Source organism: Physeter macrocephalus, chromosome 11 (assembly GCF_002837175.3).
Source record: "Physeter macrocephalus isolate SW-GA chromosome 11, ASM283717v5, whole genome shotgun sequence".
NCBI classification, from domain to species: Eukaryota; Metazoa; Chordata; class Mammalia; order Artiodactyla; family Physeteridae; genus Physeter; species Physeter macrocephalus.
This window is the reverse complement of record NC_041224.1, coordinates 182308948-182324464: the sequence shown is the minus strand read 5'-3', so window position 1 is coordinate 182324464 and position 15517 is coordinate 182308948. Positions and strand designations below refer to the sequence as shown.

Here is a 15517-nt window from a genome sequence, read left to right as displayed (position 1 = left end):
AGGGCCCCCAGCCCCCGGGCCCCCCCCCCCCCCCCCGCAGGCCGCTGCCCAGTTGTGCACGCCTCCCACCCAGCCGTGACCCTGCCCTGGGGGGTAGCGCGCGGAGAAGGCCCCGCGGGAGACGCCCAGCCAGGCTCAGAGGCACCACAAGAGCCAGTGTGCCCGACCCAGACCCCCGGGGACTGCGACCCAGACCCCCGGGGACGGCAGGGGCGAGGGGAGCGGGGTGGGGAGAGGCTGGGACCCCCTGGGGGGGTTAGGGATGCAGCAGCGGGGGGGCCAGGGAGGCGCTGGAGGAGAGCAGGCTCACCGAGGTGCCGCAGGACGGCCTCCAGGGGCTTCCGCGTGGCCTGCTTCAGCACCAGCGGGCTCTGAGAGGCTCCAGGCAGCCGTGCCGTGCCTGCGGGGTGTGAGGCCCGGGTCAGAGCTCCCGCGGGGGCCGCACACCCCGACCCCACCAGCCCCGCCAACGCCCCTCCCGCAGGAACACTCACACTCAGCCTTGATGGCCGCACTGTTGATGGGCATGTAGGGGTGCCGGGCGGCGTGCCACGGGCGTAGGATCTCACGGCACAGGCGCCGGGCGATCCGCGTGAGCTTGGTGGTGTGCAGGTAGAAGGCCTGTCTCGTCTTCATGGCAAACTTGGGGCTCCCGCCGCTCCGGGCTGGGATGCCGTGGGGGCTCTGCGGAAGGGGGCGAGCCGCCCCGACACAGCGCCATGACCGCGGGCCGGACCGCGGGGCGCGCTGGGGCAGGGTGGGGGGAACCGACTTACCATGTTACTGCGGTTGGGTCCTGGCCTCTCTCCATCTAACCGGGTTGGCATTTTCAAGCCACCATATTTCTTCCAATATGTCCAACAAGACGCGCAGAGGCGACACTGCATGTTAGGGGGACCCCAAGAATACCACTGGTAAGACTGGGTGGCTACGGACAACAAAGTTGGAGATAGACGGATTCTTAAGCAGAACCAGTGACGGCAGAGAGCATTACACAGCTGGCGCCCGCCCGCGCCCGCCCGCGCCCGCCCCCCGCCCCGTGGCCCGGGCACCCGGTGCTCCCTGCGAGGGCTTCCCCGGCAGGGCGTGGCCACCGCCCCCAGGCTGGGCCCCAGGACGGTGCAGGGGCGCCCAGGGCTGTGGGCTGGGGGGCACCCGGATGCCGGGCGGGGCACTTACTGTAACAGCTCTCGCAGGCCCGGCCGGCCCCAGGGCTCTGGCCTGGCGCCCCCGCGCCGTTCACCACGCCTGCCTTGACGTTGTTGGCGCTGATCTGGTTCGGGTTCGGCTTGTTACTCGGGTAAGGGAGGGAGAGAGGGAAGACGTGACGGGAGCGCCGAGCCCTGGGCGCGCGGCTCCGGGGCCCCGCAGCCCCCGTCCAGACCCGCCTGGCCCCAGGGCAGCCGCTGACCCCTGGCTGGGGGTGCGTGACCTTTCCCCCCTCGAGTCCTAGAAGCAGCTCCCACCGCTGCCCCCGGGCCACCACGGGCTTCGGTGACAGGCCCCCGACTCTCTCTAGGACTCAGCCAGGGCAGCACCCCGGGGCCACGTGGGACGCGGGGGCGGCGCCGTGAGGGGCGTACTTACTAGTTGGGGATATAAACTTGCTTTAACTTGCTCTCCGCTTCAGCTGCTTTCAAGCGTTTCTTCAAACACAGAACCAGGGGTCAGGGCGGCCAGCAGGGGGGTCCGGAGAGGGGATCCCCCAGTCCCCGCGCTGCCCCCCTCCCCCTAAAATTCCCACGGGACCCCTCGGCCCCCGCCCGGGCCGGGCCCTCACCTGCTGCACGTATCTGTCGGTGGTCTTCCACATGTAGTAGTACTCGATGATGCTGGTGAGCGACTTCCAGGGGAGCTGGGGGGAGGGGGGCACGTCGGGGCCGGGGCATGGCGGGCCGCGAACCCCGCCCCGGAGGGGGCGAGCCTCCCCCAGCCCGCCTCAGGGCCCCCTAGGGCCTCGCCCTCTCTCCCATCAGGCACGCTGCACTCAACGCAAGCGCTTCCTCCCCGGTTTCGGTTTCGGCGCCTCTGCCCCGCTCGGTGGGTGGTGGGTGCTCCCTCCCCACCGCAAGGCCCTGGGCGCCCAGACACCAGCCCCACCCAGGACCGTGGGCCGCAACGCTTCCACCGGGACCCTCTCGCAATCGACGGCTCTCCTCCCGAGTCCCGGCTGCCCCGCTGTTCGGGCGCCACCTCTGGGCTCCACAGGCTGCGTGGAAGTCCAGGGTGGCCGTCACAGTCTTGCTGCTGCCACCCCGCCCCCTGCGTTCCCACGCCGCCTCCGGGCCAGTCTCAGCCGAGTCCCGCGGCGCGGATTCACCCGCAACGTCCGCCCGGGCGCGTCGACAATTCAGACTCTGTGCGCACCTGGGCCGTCGTCGCACGGGAGCACGAGAGGCCCGGGACGTGCGGGAGACGCGGCGAGGTGAGCGCTGTATTTCCCGCCCGCCTTCTGGCTCCGCTTATGTCTGTGTGAGGAGGCCCTGCTGCTCTGCTTAGGGTTTCAGTTGCGGTCTGCGCATCTGCCTCGCACGGGGGCCGGCCGTCCGGGCTCGGCCCGTGTCCACGTCACCAGGGGCTGTGCGGGTCCCTCTGATGGCCTCTGGGGACCGACACTGCTTCTCCACCCTCCGTGGTGCCGCCTGCCTTCTGACGTGGGTCCTGTGGCATCAGCCTCGTCTGTTACCGCGAGGTGCTGCTCAGAATCGGCTGCTGCCAGGGCCGCTGCGTCCTGGCCCCTCCCTGGGACTCGCGCTCCGGCCGGCCCGGCCGCCCCTGCAGCCCTCTCTGCACAGGCGCGCTCTTCTGACTGAGCAGCGGTTCGCCTCCTTTCAGATGAGTTCAAGTGTATTTTAGGGGCTGTAAGGGCAGGAGGGGTCCCTGAGGGCACAGGCCCTGCCCATGCTGGAATTCCCACGGGCTCACTGGTGGACACTTTCAAGGGACACAAAGCAAGGACGCACGCGGAGACGCCCGGCCACTTAAGAACAACCGAGGCAGCCAAACAAACCAAGTCAAACGAGGCCCGGCGAGGACCCCGGCGACACGAGCGCGGACCCTCGCCTTGGTGGCACAGCCCAGGCCCCACCAGGCGGCCCTGGGCGTTTCCTCTGGAGCCACTAACGGACAAGGGGACGGACACACGGCGGCCGGGCGGGCACAGCAGGGCCCTGAACCCGCCCCCCGGTACTCACAAAATCTTGCTGAATGTCAGTGAAATCCTTCCCGTACTTCTCCAGGGCCTCCTCGAAAAGGCTGGCCTCCGAGGCCGACCACTCCTCCATCTCGTCCCTGCAGAGGACGGGCCCGCCCTGCGGCACCAGGGCCGAGATGGCCTTGGCGACGTCGTACACGCTCCTGTGCAGCGTGTCCATGGCGTGGAACTGCAGCAGGAGAGGCGGGGTCGCCCGGGCCCCAGAGCTGGTGCGACCCCACCCCGCCCGGCCCCAGGCAGGAGGCACACCCGGGCCGTGCGCGGGAGGCCACAGGACCCAGGGGCTGGCCCTCCCTCCCCGCTGAGAGGGGATAAGGACAGTCTCGGGGGGGCGGCTGGGGGCCTCTGGGGAGAGTGCAGCGAGAGGCCGAGCTGCTCGGAGCAGAAGAGGAAAGCAGCCGTGCTCCCAGGCCCACCTCGGCAGGGCGGGGCTCCAGGACGGGGTGGCTCAGCCAGCAGACAGTGGGTGACGGACCCCGGGCCAAAGTGCCCTGGTCGGGAGGGGCCGGCCTAGGGCACGAGCCGTCCTCTGGGCGGTGCCGCTGCCTCTGAGGTGGGAAGCGCGCAAGCAGCAGGGCAGGCTCAGGACGTGCGGCCCGCGGCCCAGCAAGGGCCCAGTAGGGCCTGACCACGTGCCGGCCGGCAGCCTCTCACCAGCGTGAGACAGGGTCGCCACACAGGGCCGTGAGAGCCCTGCGCCGTGCCCCCCAGGGAGGGCTGTGCCCCCCAGGGAGGGCTGTGCCCCCCAGGGAGGGCCGTGCCCCCCAGGGAGGGCCGTGCCCCCCAGGGAGGGCTGCGCCCGGTGGCCGGTGGACACTTTCAAGGGACACAAAGCAAGGACGCACGCGGAGACGCCCGGCCACTTAAGAACAACCGAGGCAGCCAAACAAACCAAGTCAAACGAGGCCCGGCGAGGACCCCGGCGACACGAGCGCGGACCCTCGCCTTGGTGGCACAGCCCAGGCCCCACCAGGCGGCCCTGGGCGTTTCCTCTGGAGCCACTAACGGACAAGGGGACGGACACACGGCGGCCGGGCGGGCACAGCAGGGCCCTGAACCCGCCCCCCGGTACTCACAAAATCTTGCTGAATGTCAGTGAAATCCTTCCCGTACTTCTCCAGGGCCTCCTCGAAAAGGCTGGCCTCCGAGGCCGACCACTCCTCCATCTCGTCCCTGCAGAGGACGGGCCCGCCCTGCGGCACCAGGGCCGAGATGGCCTTGGCGACGTCGTACACGCTCCTGTGCAGCGTGTCCATGGCGTGGAACTGCAGCAGGAGAGGCGGGGTCGCCCGGGCCCCAGAGCTGGTGCGACCCCACCCCGCCCGGCCCCAGGCAGGAGGCACACCCGGGCCGTGCGCGGGAGGCCACAGGACCCAGGGGCTGGCCCTCCCTCCCCGCTGAGAGGGGATAAGGACAGTCTCGGGGGGGCGGCTGGGGGCCTCTGGGGAGAGTGCAGCGAGAGGCCGAGCTGCTCGGAGCAGAAGAGGAAAGCAGCCGTGCTCCCAGGCCCACCTCGGCAGGGCGGGGCTCCAGGACGGGGTGGCTCAGCCAGCAGACAGTGGGTGACGGACCCCGGGCCAAAGTGCCCTGGTCGGGAGGGGCCGGCCTAGGGCACGAGCCGTCCTCTGGGCGGTGCCGCTGCCTCTGAGGTGGGAAGCGCGCAAGCAGCAGGGCAGGCTCAGGACGTGCGGCCCGCGGCCCAGCAAGGGCCCAGTAGGGCCTGACCACGTGCCGGCCGGCAGCCTCTCACCAGCGTGAGACAGGGTCGCCACACAGGGCCGTGAGAGCCCTGCAGGGCCGTGAGAGCCCTGCGCCGTGCCCCCCAGGGAGGGCTGTGCCCCCCAGGGAGGGCTGTGCCCCCCAGGGAGGGCTGTGCCCCCCAGGGAGGGCTGCGCCCGGTGGCCCTCTCACTTACCAGGGTGATGTCCCGAGAGGCGGCCGCGGCGCTCATGTGCAGGCTGGGCTGTCGGACAGAGCTGCTGCAGTCCAGGGCGCGGGCAAAGGTGCCCACGGAGCTGGGGAGGGGGAGAGACGCTGAGCACCGGGGCGGACAAGCAGGAGGGGCGGCCGGACCAAGCCGGACACGCAGACGCGTCCAGACTCGGCTGTCTCGGGACGGAGCGCTCTGGTCTGGAGCACGGGGACGCCGTTTCTGAGACTTTGCAGACCTCTTCTTACCGGAGAGAGCCCTCAGGTCCCGAGGCCCAGGACCCCGTTCCTACACTGTTTCCGACGGCACCCGGCCCAGGCGCCTTCTGGGCGTGTGGCCCCCGTGTGCTTGCAGGAGCTCCCCTCCTGCTGTCCCAGCCCAGGGACCCCTGGGGGCCGCCCCTTTGTGCCCAGGAGGCCCCGCGCCTCCAGGCCACATCTGCCCGGTCCCGGAGCCAGACAAGCAAGCACCTCTGTCCTGCCCTACCGTCCGGGGAAAGAGCCCCCATCTGCGGCCGGCTCACTTGGCCTCGGCCGGGGGGCGGCCCCTGAGGTCCACGGGTCGGGTTGGGGGTGGAGGTGGAGGTGTCGGGCTGCCTCCCGGACCCGGGGACCCAGCAGCCCCCCAGAGCCGGCTCCACCTTCAGGGAAGGGCCAGGCCCCACCCTGCAGGCCTCCCTAGGAGCCACGAGGGGGTCTCCACAGAGCAGGGCCCCGGGCCCTCTGGCCTCCCAGGCCCGTCACTGGGGGCCGCCCTGTAGGACAGGCAAGCCGCCGCCCGCCGCGGGGGTGGGGCAGGGGCTAAGGCCCCGTGCCAGCTCGTGCCCGCCCCAGCCCAGCACTCACCGGGCCACCACCAGGAACTGGTCGATCTGCTTGTCCACCAGCGGGTTGTGAGCCTCCCACACCTTGGTCTCCAGCTTGGACTGGTCTCGGCCGTCCTCCTCGCCTAGGAGGAAGAAACACTGCACGGTGAGGACCACCGAGGCCGTGAGAAGACCCCCGAGGCCCCGTTTGGAGCCCAGACCAGGCTGCTGAGGCGGGGAGCGGGCTACACGCCCTCCTGCAGCGCCGGGAGGGGCGGGGAGGGGGAGCGAGCCCAGGGACGAGGCCACGGCGCGCGCGCGAACACACACGCACGCCAGCAGGCACGCGCACGCGGAGGCGGGCGGGCCCAGAGCTCCAGGGCACGCTCGACACACGACAGCCTTCACCTCTGGAAACAGTGGGCGCCTGGGGCTGGCAGCCCGTGGCCCCCGTGGAGGAGCCTGAAGAGGTGCCGTCGGGAGGGCCCAGGGAGCACGGCCGGCCGGACAGAGGGGCGGAGCCGCTCGGCGCTGATCAGCCAAGCTCTTTACTCCGAGACGCTGCAGGGGGAGGCGCAGCCGCTCCCAGCCCCCAGCGGCAGCCCCGTCACAATGAGGACACCGATGTCGCCTCAGGGCGGACCCACTCGCCTGCCACCCAAGGGCCCCCTTGGTGCCAGAAGGCTCCGTCTCGGGGCATCTTCCCTCTGCAGGCGGGAGCCTCGCTCCTCACCCTGTACGTGGCGGGCGTGGGGGCTCAGGGCCCAGCCAGGAGGGCTTCTATCCTGGGCAGCTGCCCCTGCCAAGCACCATCTGCCACGTGCTCCAGGCAGCAAGGGGCAGACGAGGCCAGCACGAGGGTCCGGAGAACGCCCGCCCCGAGGTCACACCCCCACCCAGCTCCGGTGCTCTCCGTGGCAGCCGACTTCCAGACCCAGGGCGGGACCCCTCACGGCACCCAGAAAGCCCGCGGAAGCCCTGTGTGAGCGCGGTCACGCAGGGCCGGGCACGGCCGAAAGTCACCAAGGAAACACGTGCTCCCTCGCCCTGGGGAAGGTCAGGCCCTGCCAGGCTCCAGGGGACGGCGCCGGGCCAGGGGCTCACGGGAGAGAAGCCCCGCACTGCAGACGTACAGGACCGACCCGGGGACGAGGAGATCTGAGGGGTCAGGGTCCCGGGGGCTGCATCTGTAGGACGAGCACAGGCGGGGTTTTCCCGGTGTCATGGGTAGGCTCCTTCCTGGTGGTGACTCGGCACGGAGACCCCCTCCCCAGGGACACTGGGTACCAAGGAAGGCAGGGCCCCCACTCCTGGATCCAAGGTCTGCAGGCCGCAACCAGCCCCCAGCGACTGCCGGGCAACTGAGCCCAGAGCTACGGGCACAGCTAGCTGTGGCCCCACCTGTCGCCCACGCCCGCTGGTGCACCCTGCAGATGTCTCACGCGTCCAACGCAGGGGCACGGCTCCACCCGCTGGGAAGGGTCCAGGCTCCGAGAAGAGAACAGGGAACTGAGGCCCAGGCCGAGCCCGCCTCGCCCCAGCGGCCCAGGGGTCGGGAGGAGGAGGGGCTGCAGGAAGGGCTTCCCCGGGGCGCCCCACGGCCAGAGACGCATCCTCCCGCCAGGCACCCGGGGACGGCCAGGGAGCGAGGTCCTCGGACGTCCCAGCCACTCAGCGCTCTCCTGCGGCCGTCGCGTGGCCTCTCCTGTTTCCCGCTGCACGTGGCCCTCACCAGGCCCTTTGTCCTCAGCCAGGCTGGGTGGTGTAGACCAGAAGGCCCCATGGGGCCCCGCGAGGACGCCCGTCCCTGGAGCGGGGCCCCGGTGCCAGGTGCACCCCGCCCAGCAGGGGGACGGGCTGCATCAGGAGACCAGCTGGGCCGGCGCATCCGGCTCTGCTCAAGTGCGAGGAGCTCCCCCCGAGTGACGCGAGCGGCCACAGGGCAGGACCACAGGGCAGAGCGCCAGGGCTGGCAGGAAGGGCAGCCTCGCCCCACCCAGGACGGGGCCGGACACCCGTGAACAGAGGGAACCGCCCCCACCAGGTGCTTCCCCTCAGCCCTCCCTCTCACATCCGAGCGGCGGCAGGAAGCCCCGTACGGCAGAGACCGAGACCAAGAAACGGGGGAAGCGCGCGCGCGTGTGTGAGCGTGTGTGTGCGTGTGTGCGCGTGTGATGCACCTGCATGGGAGGCGTCCAGGACGGGGCCGGACACCCGTGAACAGAGGGAACCGCCCCCACCAGGTGCTTCCCCTCAGCCCTCCCTCTCACATCCGAGCGGCGGCAGGAAGCCCCGTACGGCAGAGACCGAGACCAAGAAACGGGGGAAGCGCGCGCGTGTGTGTGTGAGCGTGTGTGTGCGTGTGTGCGCGTGTGATGCACCTGCATGGGAGGCGTGGCGCGCGTATGCGCTCGCGTGTGTGTGTGTGTGTGTGCGCGCGCGCGCGCGCAGGCAACAGGAAACACACACACAGGCCAAGAGCGGACGTTTAGGACGAGCGGACCAGCTTCTGAGGATCAGGAGTCGCATCCGCGAAAGGAATGGCAGCCACGGAAAGAAGGGACATCCCGTGTTTCTACAGCACAGAGGAAACCGAGGCACAGACAAGAGGGGAGCCAAGCCCGACCCACAGCCCCACAGGTGCTGGGGACGCTCGCCAGGAGGACACCACGCTCCCGAGGGACACGGGGGCCCCGAGGCCACCCGGGCACCACGCGGGGATGGCCCTGCACACAGGGGACCAGCTCCTCAGGAGCACAGGCTCCGAAGAGGACAGGCCCCAAAACGCCATCACGGACAAGCAAGTGCGCGGTTCAGCCGTCAGGCCTGCTGCACGGCAATTACACGGCCGCGCAGGAAGGAAGGGGGGGAGGGGAAGTGGCGGGTACCACGAGGCCCGGACCCCGCTGTGCTCCCGGTCAACCTGAGCTGCCTGAGTGGTGGCCACACCACCACCCAAGTGACCCGGGCTCAACCACGTGGCCCCAGAAGGAAGCCCGCCACACGGCGCCCCAAACCAGACAGCCCCGGCCTTGCTGGTCACCGCGGGTCCACATTCCTGCCTGGGCTGCTTGGTCGGGGACAGAACGGGCTGAGAAGATGGGGGTCAAGCCCGCCCACGACCCCCAGGCTGCTGAAGGACTGGAGGGCAGGGGAGCTGGGCACTGCGTCCCCGTGCACTTCGGCCTCGCGGACGGCACCGCCCGCTAGAAGTCAGTGAAATGGGCAGATCCTTTCAAACGGGTTTTGGGGAGAGAAAAAGCGCTTTGCAAAGGTTATGAAAACAACCGCCAAAAGGAAACAACATCTCCAGGTGCCAGGGAGGGTCCGACGACCCCTCCTGCTGGGGTCCTGGAGCTTGCCGCCCCATCCCAACATCCAGAGCCCCCGCCCTCCCCGCCAGCCTCCCGGCCCACCCGACCTTCTTTCAGCAGGTCGGTGATGTCCGCCTGGTACCGGTTCCCTACACGGATCTCCCCCTTGTCAGCCAGGAGGGTCTTCTGCTGGGGGTCGTAGACGAGAGAGTAGAAGAAGAAATCCTGGAAAAGAGCACACGGGGCGGCGTCAGTACACAGCGCCCTCGGCCACGCTCACGGGAGGTCAGCAGACAGGAGGGGACGACCGTCAGGAGGGACAGCGATCTGCTCGGAGACACACAGAGCTGGCAGGTCAGCAGGCTTGAGAGAGCAGGTGAGGCAGCTGGAGGACCAGTTCCCCAAACTGCCGCGTGCCCACCAGCAGCAACAGTTGGAAAACGGAGTTTACAAGAGCATTTAACACCAACAAAAACGCCAAGGCATCGGGGAATGAACCTGACAGGTTCTGGGCACGTCCTTTGAGAAGAGGGTGCCGTTTTCGTGCAGTTGTCATGGGAGACGTACACAAAGGGGGCTACGTTACAGAATGTTCTGGACTCGGTGCCCAGAGCTGTCAGCGGAGCAGCACGCTGCGGCCCTCAGCCTCGGCGCCTGGCTTCACCCCGCACGCCTGCGCCCAGGCTGTTCTGGCTGCAACTGGCACAATCCGGCCTTTCTGGCCCTTTGCTGCCTGGCACTCCACGTGCCGATGCTGTTTCTCAGAAGCTGCGTCTAGCTGGCTTGGGCTGCTTTGCAGAAACCAGCCTGCCGACCCTGGGCTTCCCCGGGGGTCTCCCCGTGTACACCGAGGGTCGCGGCACCCCGTGCCATAACTTCTACCTGGCCCCGTGTCCCCGTCTCGCCTTTCTAAGTCCCTTGTGGTTGCTTCTCGCGGCCCCTGCTCCCCGGGCGGCGGCCAGCTCCTGCGTCAGAGCCGAGGGCTCCTCTGGGTGCGGGTCCGCGCGGGCTGCGGCTGCACCCGCACCCGAGGACTGACTCCCTCGGCGCCTGGCTTCACCCCGCACGCCTGCGCCCAGGCTGTTCTGGCTGCAACTGGCACAATCCGGCCTTTCTGGCCCTTTGCTGCCTGGCACTCCACGTGCCGATGCTGTTTCTCAGAAGCTGCGTCTAGCTGGCTTGGGCTGCTTTGCAGAAACCAGCCTGCCGACCCTGGGCTTCCCCGGGGGTCTCCCCGTGTACACCGAGGGTCGCGGCACCCCGTGCCATAACTTCTACCTGGCCCCGTGTCCCCGTCTCGCCTTTCTAAGTCCCTTGTGGTTGCTTCTCGCGGCCCCTGCTCCCCGGGCGGCGGCCAGCTCCTGCGTCAGAGCCGAGGGCTCCTCTGGGTGCGGGTCCGCGCGGGCTGCGGCTGCACCCGCACCCGCACCCGAGGACTGACTCCCTGAGGCCCGAGCAGGACGGCGGGCCTGGGCGCAGTCAGTCGATTCTCGCCCGGGGCCGCCCAGACCGGGAGGGAAGGCTGCCCCAGTGGGCCGCCTGCCGTCTCAGGCTACGAGCCACCCACCCCTAGACAGGTGAGCGGAGAGAAGCAGAAAACACGAGGCGTGCGCCCAGGAGACACACACAGGTCCCTGAACAGGGCCCACGCGCCTGCCAGAGGCCAAGGGGTTCACAGCCGCCTTTTTGCTCGTGGCCGTCCCTCCGCGTCACCACCTCTGTGTGGCTCTCACCAAGGGGTCTTTCTAAACTGCAGACAGCAGCCCCCAGTGGACACACGCCTGGGGGCCACGGCCCCTGCTCTGTCCCGTGGGCAGGCACGCGGCGGCTCCCTGGAGCCCGGACTGCCCTGGGGGCTCTTCAGCGCCAACTCCAGGCAGCGTCCTCCTGGCGGTGCTCCAACGCCTGACTGAGTCAGGCCTCGGTGAGGCCACGGCACCGGGCTCGCCCTCGCTCGCGGGACCGCTGCCACCGTGGTCCACGGTCCGACCCCCCACCCACCTTGCCCCTCTGGGCCCCCGGGAAGAGCCGGGCCCTGCCTCGGGGGAGGGGACCGTGGCCGAGAACAAGCGTCGCCCACAGACGACGACACTTCTGCTAGCAGCTGCGGAGTGGCCGCACACAGGTCCCGGGGGAGCCCGCAGTGCGTGGGGACACGCAGGGAGGGGACCCCGGACCCACAACCACTCCTCGCCTGACCCCAGGAGCTCCCTTACACCGCGACCTGTCCCACTAGCTAACACCCGTGCCCGCGCTGCTCCTGACCCCGCTGGCCTGCCACTGTCCCCAAACACGCTTCTCGCCGCTCCCAGGACTCACACGTGCGCCCTCTGGGGACGTTTTCAGTCGTTCCGCCTCGGGGGAGGGGCGCCGGGTGGGCAGCACGGACAGCCCACAACAAGCACCACCCGCGCTGGGGGTCACCGCGGGTGCAGGGTGAGCAGCTCGGGTGTCACAGCAGGGCCCAGGCACCGGCCGCCGTGGCTCCCCTCCCACCCTTGCCTGTGGGGTGAGGAGGTCGGTGCCCTGGCCCCAGACCCTGGCAGCGCTGACGTTTTTGATTTCATAAACTCAGAAACCCTCTGGTCGCCCGGCCAACACAGTCACGGGTCAACCCAGCGAAGACTGGCGACGGTGGCCTGGACTGCGGCAGGGCCGCACGCCCGCTGGGAAAGCCTGAGGGCGACCACGGCGGCCAGCTCGGGTCCCGTCGTCCCCTCCAGGACGAGTCGTGCCCCTCCTGGGGGGCGGGGGGTGGTGGGGAGAGCAGACCCCCGGGCGCCGTCGCGCCCACTCTGGGCCCTCGCTCTGGAGGTGCGAGGAGTGGGGACCGCACGGGACGCCGGAAAGGGCCGAGCCAGCGCCCGGCCTCGGGGCGCCACGGGCGGGGAAGGGCCCGAGCCCGGCGTGAGGCGGGAGCAGCAACGCCCGCCCACCCAGACCAGACCAGCGGAGCCAGCACGCGCCTCTGCCCCCACCCCCCCAGCCCCGCGCCCGGCGTCGGGGCCTCACCTCCCGTTCCAGGTAGGACTTGAGGGACTCGGTCTCGTTGAGCAGAGTGACGCTGCACTTCCCTCTGCAAGACAAGGGCGCGCGTCAGGGGAGCTGGGCAGACTCCCCCATGCCCGCCCCAGGCCCCCGGGCACCTGATGTGGGTGGCGGGACTCCCCCGTGCCCGCCCCAGGCCCCCGGGCACCTGATGTGGGTGGCGGGCAGTGACTCCAGCTGTCTTGAGAGGAAGAGCTCTCGATGCCTCAGCTGGTGCTTGAGCTTCTCGGGCAGGTCTGCCATTTCTGGGTTTTCCATTTCCTCCTCTGCTTCACCTGAAGGACAAAGAGCTCCTGTGAGCTGGTCCCAAAGACACACGCTCAGGCGGCCGGACAGAGGCCCACCCACTGGCTGCAGAGGCCCCTGCCTGAGCCGGACCCGGGGCAGGTGGCAGTGTAGGTCCCCGCAGCACACCCCAGAAGTCCCGGGCGTCTCAACAGGAAGGAGGACAACGTCCTGTGCTGGCCTGGGAAGCAGCACGTCAGAGAAAGAAGGGAAAGCGCGACAGCAGCTGCTGCACGTCCAGGACAGGGGGGCAGGACCCACCGTGCCCCGCAGCCCTCCCTGTGCCAGGAACCCCTCGGGCCCACCTCGCGGCAGGGCACACAGGCGCGGGCACGCGGACAGCCCGGCGCACAGACCCCAGGACCCTCCCGCAGGGGCGGCTCTTACCTTCCTCGCCGTTGTCGGCCCCCGATCCGGTTTTATAGCAGACCGACAGGGCTGTGAGACAGACAGACAGCGCCCAGACGGCGGGTCAGAGACAGCGCGCCGCGGCACTCACTCCCCGCCCGGCCTGGACCGAGGGCTGTGAGGCCGGGAAGCAGGGTGGACAAGGGGGCCGCAGACCACCCAGCCGAAGACAGAGAACACATGAGCATCTGGACATCCCGCCTAGCTGACCTCAGCCCCTGCCCACACCACGCCCACGCTGCCCGAGACTCTCCGAGCAGAGCCCCACACAAGCCTGGGCAGCGAGGCCCTGCTACCTGCACACGGAACACACCTGGCCCTGCGAAGTCGGGAGAAGCAAGGACGGGGTGGGGGACACGGCCGAGCCACAGCATGGTGGCGGGGGGGTGGGGGGGGCGGGGGACGCGTCCCAAGGCCAGGTCAGCAGCGCGTGCTTCCTGCCTGCGGATGGTGACCCGGGGGGCCTCGGGCACACCTCCAGGGCTGGGCCATGGATGGGCCCAGGGAAAGGCTGAAACTCGAAACTGGCATGCGGTGGGGCTGTGGAAGGTCTCCACGACGTGGGCCCCAGCACATGAAGCCCTGGGGCTGGGGTGCCCCCCAACACACGCTGGCGGTCTGGGGTCACGCACAGTGGGGCGGGGGAAGCCAGACGCACGGCGAAACCCATCCTCTGCCCCGAGACCCAAAGGTAGGGGCGTGAAGCCCAGCCCCCCAGGCTCTGGGCCACCACAAGGCCCCTGGCCCTCTGCTGCCCCCCTGTGGTGGCCGCAGGGAGTCCTGGTGCCCCTGGGCAGGGGACCCCCGCCCCCCCCACAAACCCCGGTTGCGGCAGTTCAGACCGAGGCCAAGGCGAGGGGCGGGGGCGCTGGGGGAAGGGGGGCAGGGCCGGTCGGCCCGGGCCATGGGCCACGGGGGCCTGAGCAGCCACACCGCTGGCCTCGGCACCTCCCTGCCCCTCCCGGGGACGTCACCAGCACCCGGAAGCCGGCCCGCCAGCCCCACACCTCATCCTGCTCACGGGCGACGGCCCCGCTGGCCCCGCAGTACGGCTAGGGACCGGGGCCGGGGGCAGCCACCCTGGCCCCTGCCCGCAACAGGCCCTTGGGCATCCGTTCCAGGTCTGCAGACACCGCCCCTCCCCGTCCTGACACTAGCTTATGGTGGCTCTGAGACCCCCAGCCCACCAGGGCTCCCTGCCATCAGCGACGGTGAGGAGGGACCCAGGAACGCACACCCCAGGGCCACGCTTAAGGCCTCAGGGGTGGCCAGGGCTTGGGCCAGGCCGACCTCCAGCCCCAGGGAGACCAGGAGAGAGCCTCCCCACAGCCCCCAGGCCCCGTCCCCAGCGGACCCTCAAACGAGCGTGGGCTGTGGCGCTTGGCCTCTAGGAACCCAGAGCACATGGCCCCTGGCGCAGAAGCCCCTCCCTCTGGGATCCAGGGTGCCCAGGCCCTGGGCTCAGAGCTGGGGGGCCTTCCCCACAAGGTCCAGGCAGCCTCCGGGCTCCCACCCTACCCCGGCTCAGCTCACACACCCTACTGGCTCTCCCGAGCCCTTGCAGCTGGCTCTGGGGGGTCCCAGGGAGGACCTGTCACCTGTGCCCACTGTCCCCCGGGGCAAGGCCTTGGTCTCAGGAGGACAGCGCTGGGGGAGGGGCCACACCCCTCGAGACGGGGCCGTGGCGGAGCCGAATGCGACCTGGAGACCCCAGCAAGGGCTCTACCGCTCCGGGGAGGCCTGTGTGGCCCCAGGGCATCTGTACTGCACCAGGAGCTGGACGCCCTGGTAGGGGCAGGGCGGAAGCTCGTCCCTCAGGCCCCCAGGCCCAGAAGAAACGCAAGCAGCTAATCTGACCGTGCCGTGGGCTCCCCTGGGTCTCTACCTCTCCTGCCAGAAGGGCCCCCAGTGTCCCTACACCCACGCCCTGATGCCAGGTGAGGCCCTGGGCAGCGAGGTGGACCAGCCTCGCCCCAGCTGCAGCGAGCTCACAGATGAGCACGCCAGGAGAGTCAACCCCGAGAAACGTGGTCTCTGCACAGATCACCGCGAGACGGAGCAGCCAGTACAGACTCCTGAGAAGACAGCTGAGGCCCCGCACTGAGATGCGGCGAGCTGGTGGGAGCGGGCGGCCTCGTCAGAGCGGCACCCCCCGTGCGCGTGACACCTGTTCCCTGCAGCTTGGCTCTAAGTGCCCGGCAACGAGCTTTCCCTGCGCGTAGAAGCCCCGCCGGCACCGCAGGGCCTCTCTGCCCACCCTGCCAGCTCCAGCACTTCTGCAGGACCCCCTCCTCCCACGGGTCTCGGGGCCTAACACCTGGCCAGGCTCCCCCTGGGGGCCTGAGAGCAGGAGAGCCTGGGCCCGTGGACACAGCGCGCCCTGTGCCGAGGGGCAGGGGCTGCGGTGGCTCTGGGCCAAGCAGCAGACACAGGGAGGAGATCCTCTGTCACCGACACCCCCAGGTCACCAACCGCCAGGGCCACCCCCAAGGCCCCCGTCAGCGTCCTGACAG

General features: G+C 70.0%; 1 protein-coding gene across 1 annotated transcript in view; it reads right to left on the bottom strand.

Moving 5' to 3' along the window:
- MTA1 (metastasis associated 1) overlaps positions 1 to 15517 on the bottom strand; it is a 39930-nt gene that overhangs the window by 4859 nt on the left and 19554 nt on the right. Inside the window, exons 4-16 of the mRNA XM_024131077.3 lie at positions 12984 to 13034; positions 12460 to 12586; positions 12276 to 12339; positions 9371 to 9488; positions 5990 to 6092; positions 5130 to 5229; positions 4291 to 4479; positions 1781 to 1855; positions 1588 to 1646; positions 1180 to 1295; positions 777 to 928; positions 495 to 684; positions 311 to 400 (exon numbers count right to left, since the gene is read on the bottom strand). Coding sequence (XP_023986845.1) covers positions 311 to 400; positions 495 to 684; positions 777 to 928; positions 1180 to 1295; positions 1588 to 1646; positions 1781 to 1855; positions 4291 to 4479; positions 5130 to 5229; positions 5990 to 6092; positions 9371 to 9488; positions 12276 to 12339; positions 12460 to 12586; positions 12984 to 13034 — 1434 coding nt within the window. The remainder of the gene's footprint in view (positions 1 to 310; positions 401 to 494; positions 685 to 776; positions 929 to 1179; positions 1296 to 1587; positions 1647 to 1780; positions 1856 to 4290; positions 4480 to 5129; positions 5230 to 5989; positions 6093 to 9370; positions 9489 to 12275; positions 12340 to 12459; positions 12587 to 12983; positions 13035 to 15517) is intronic.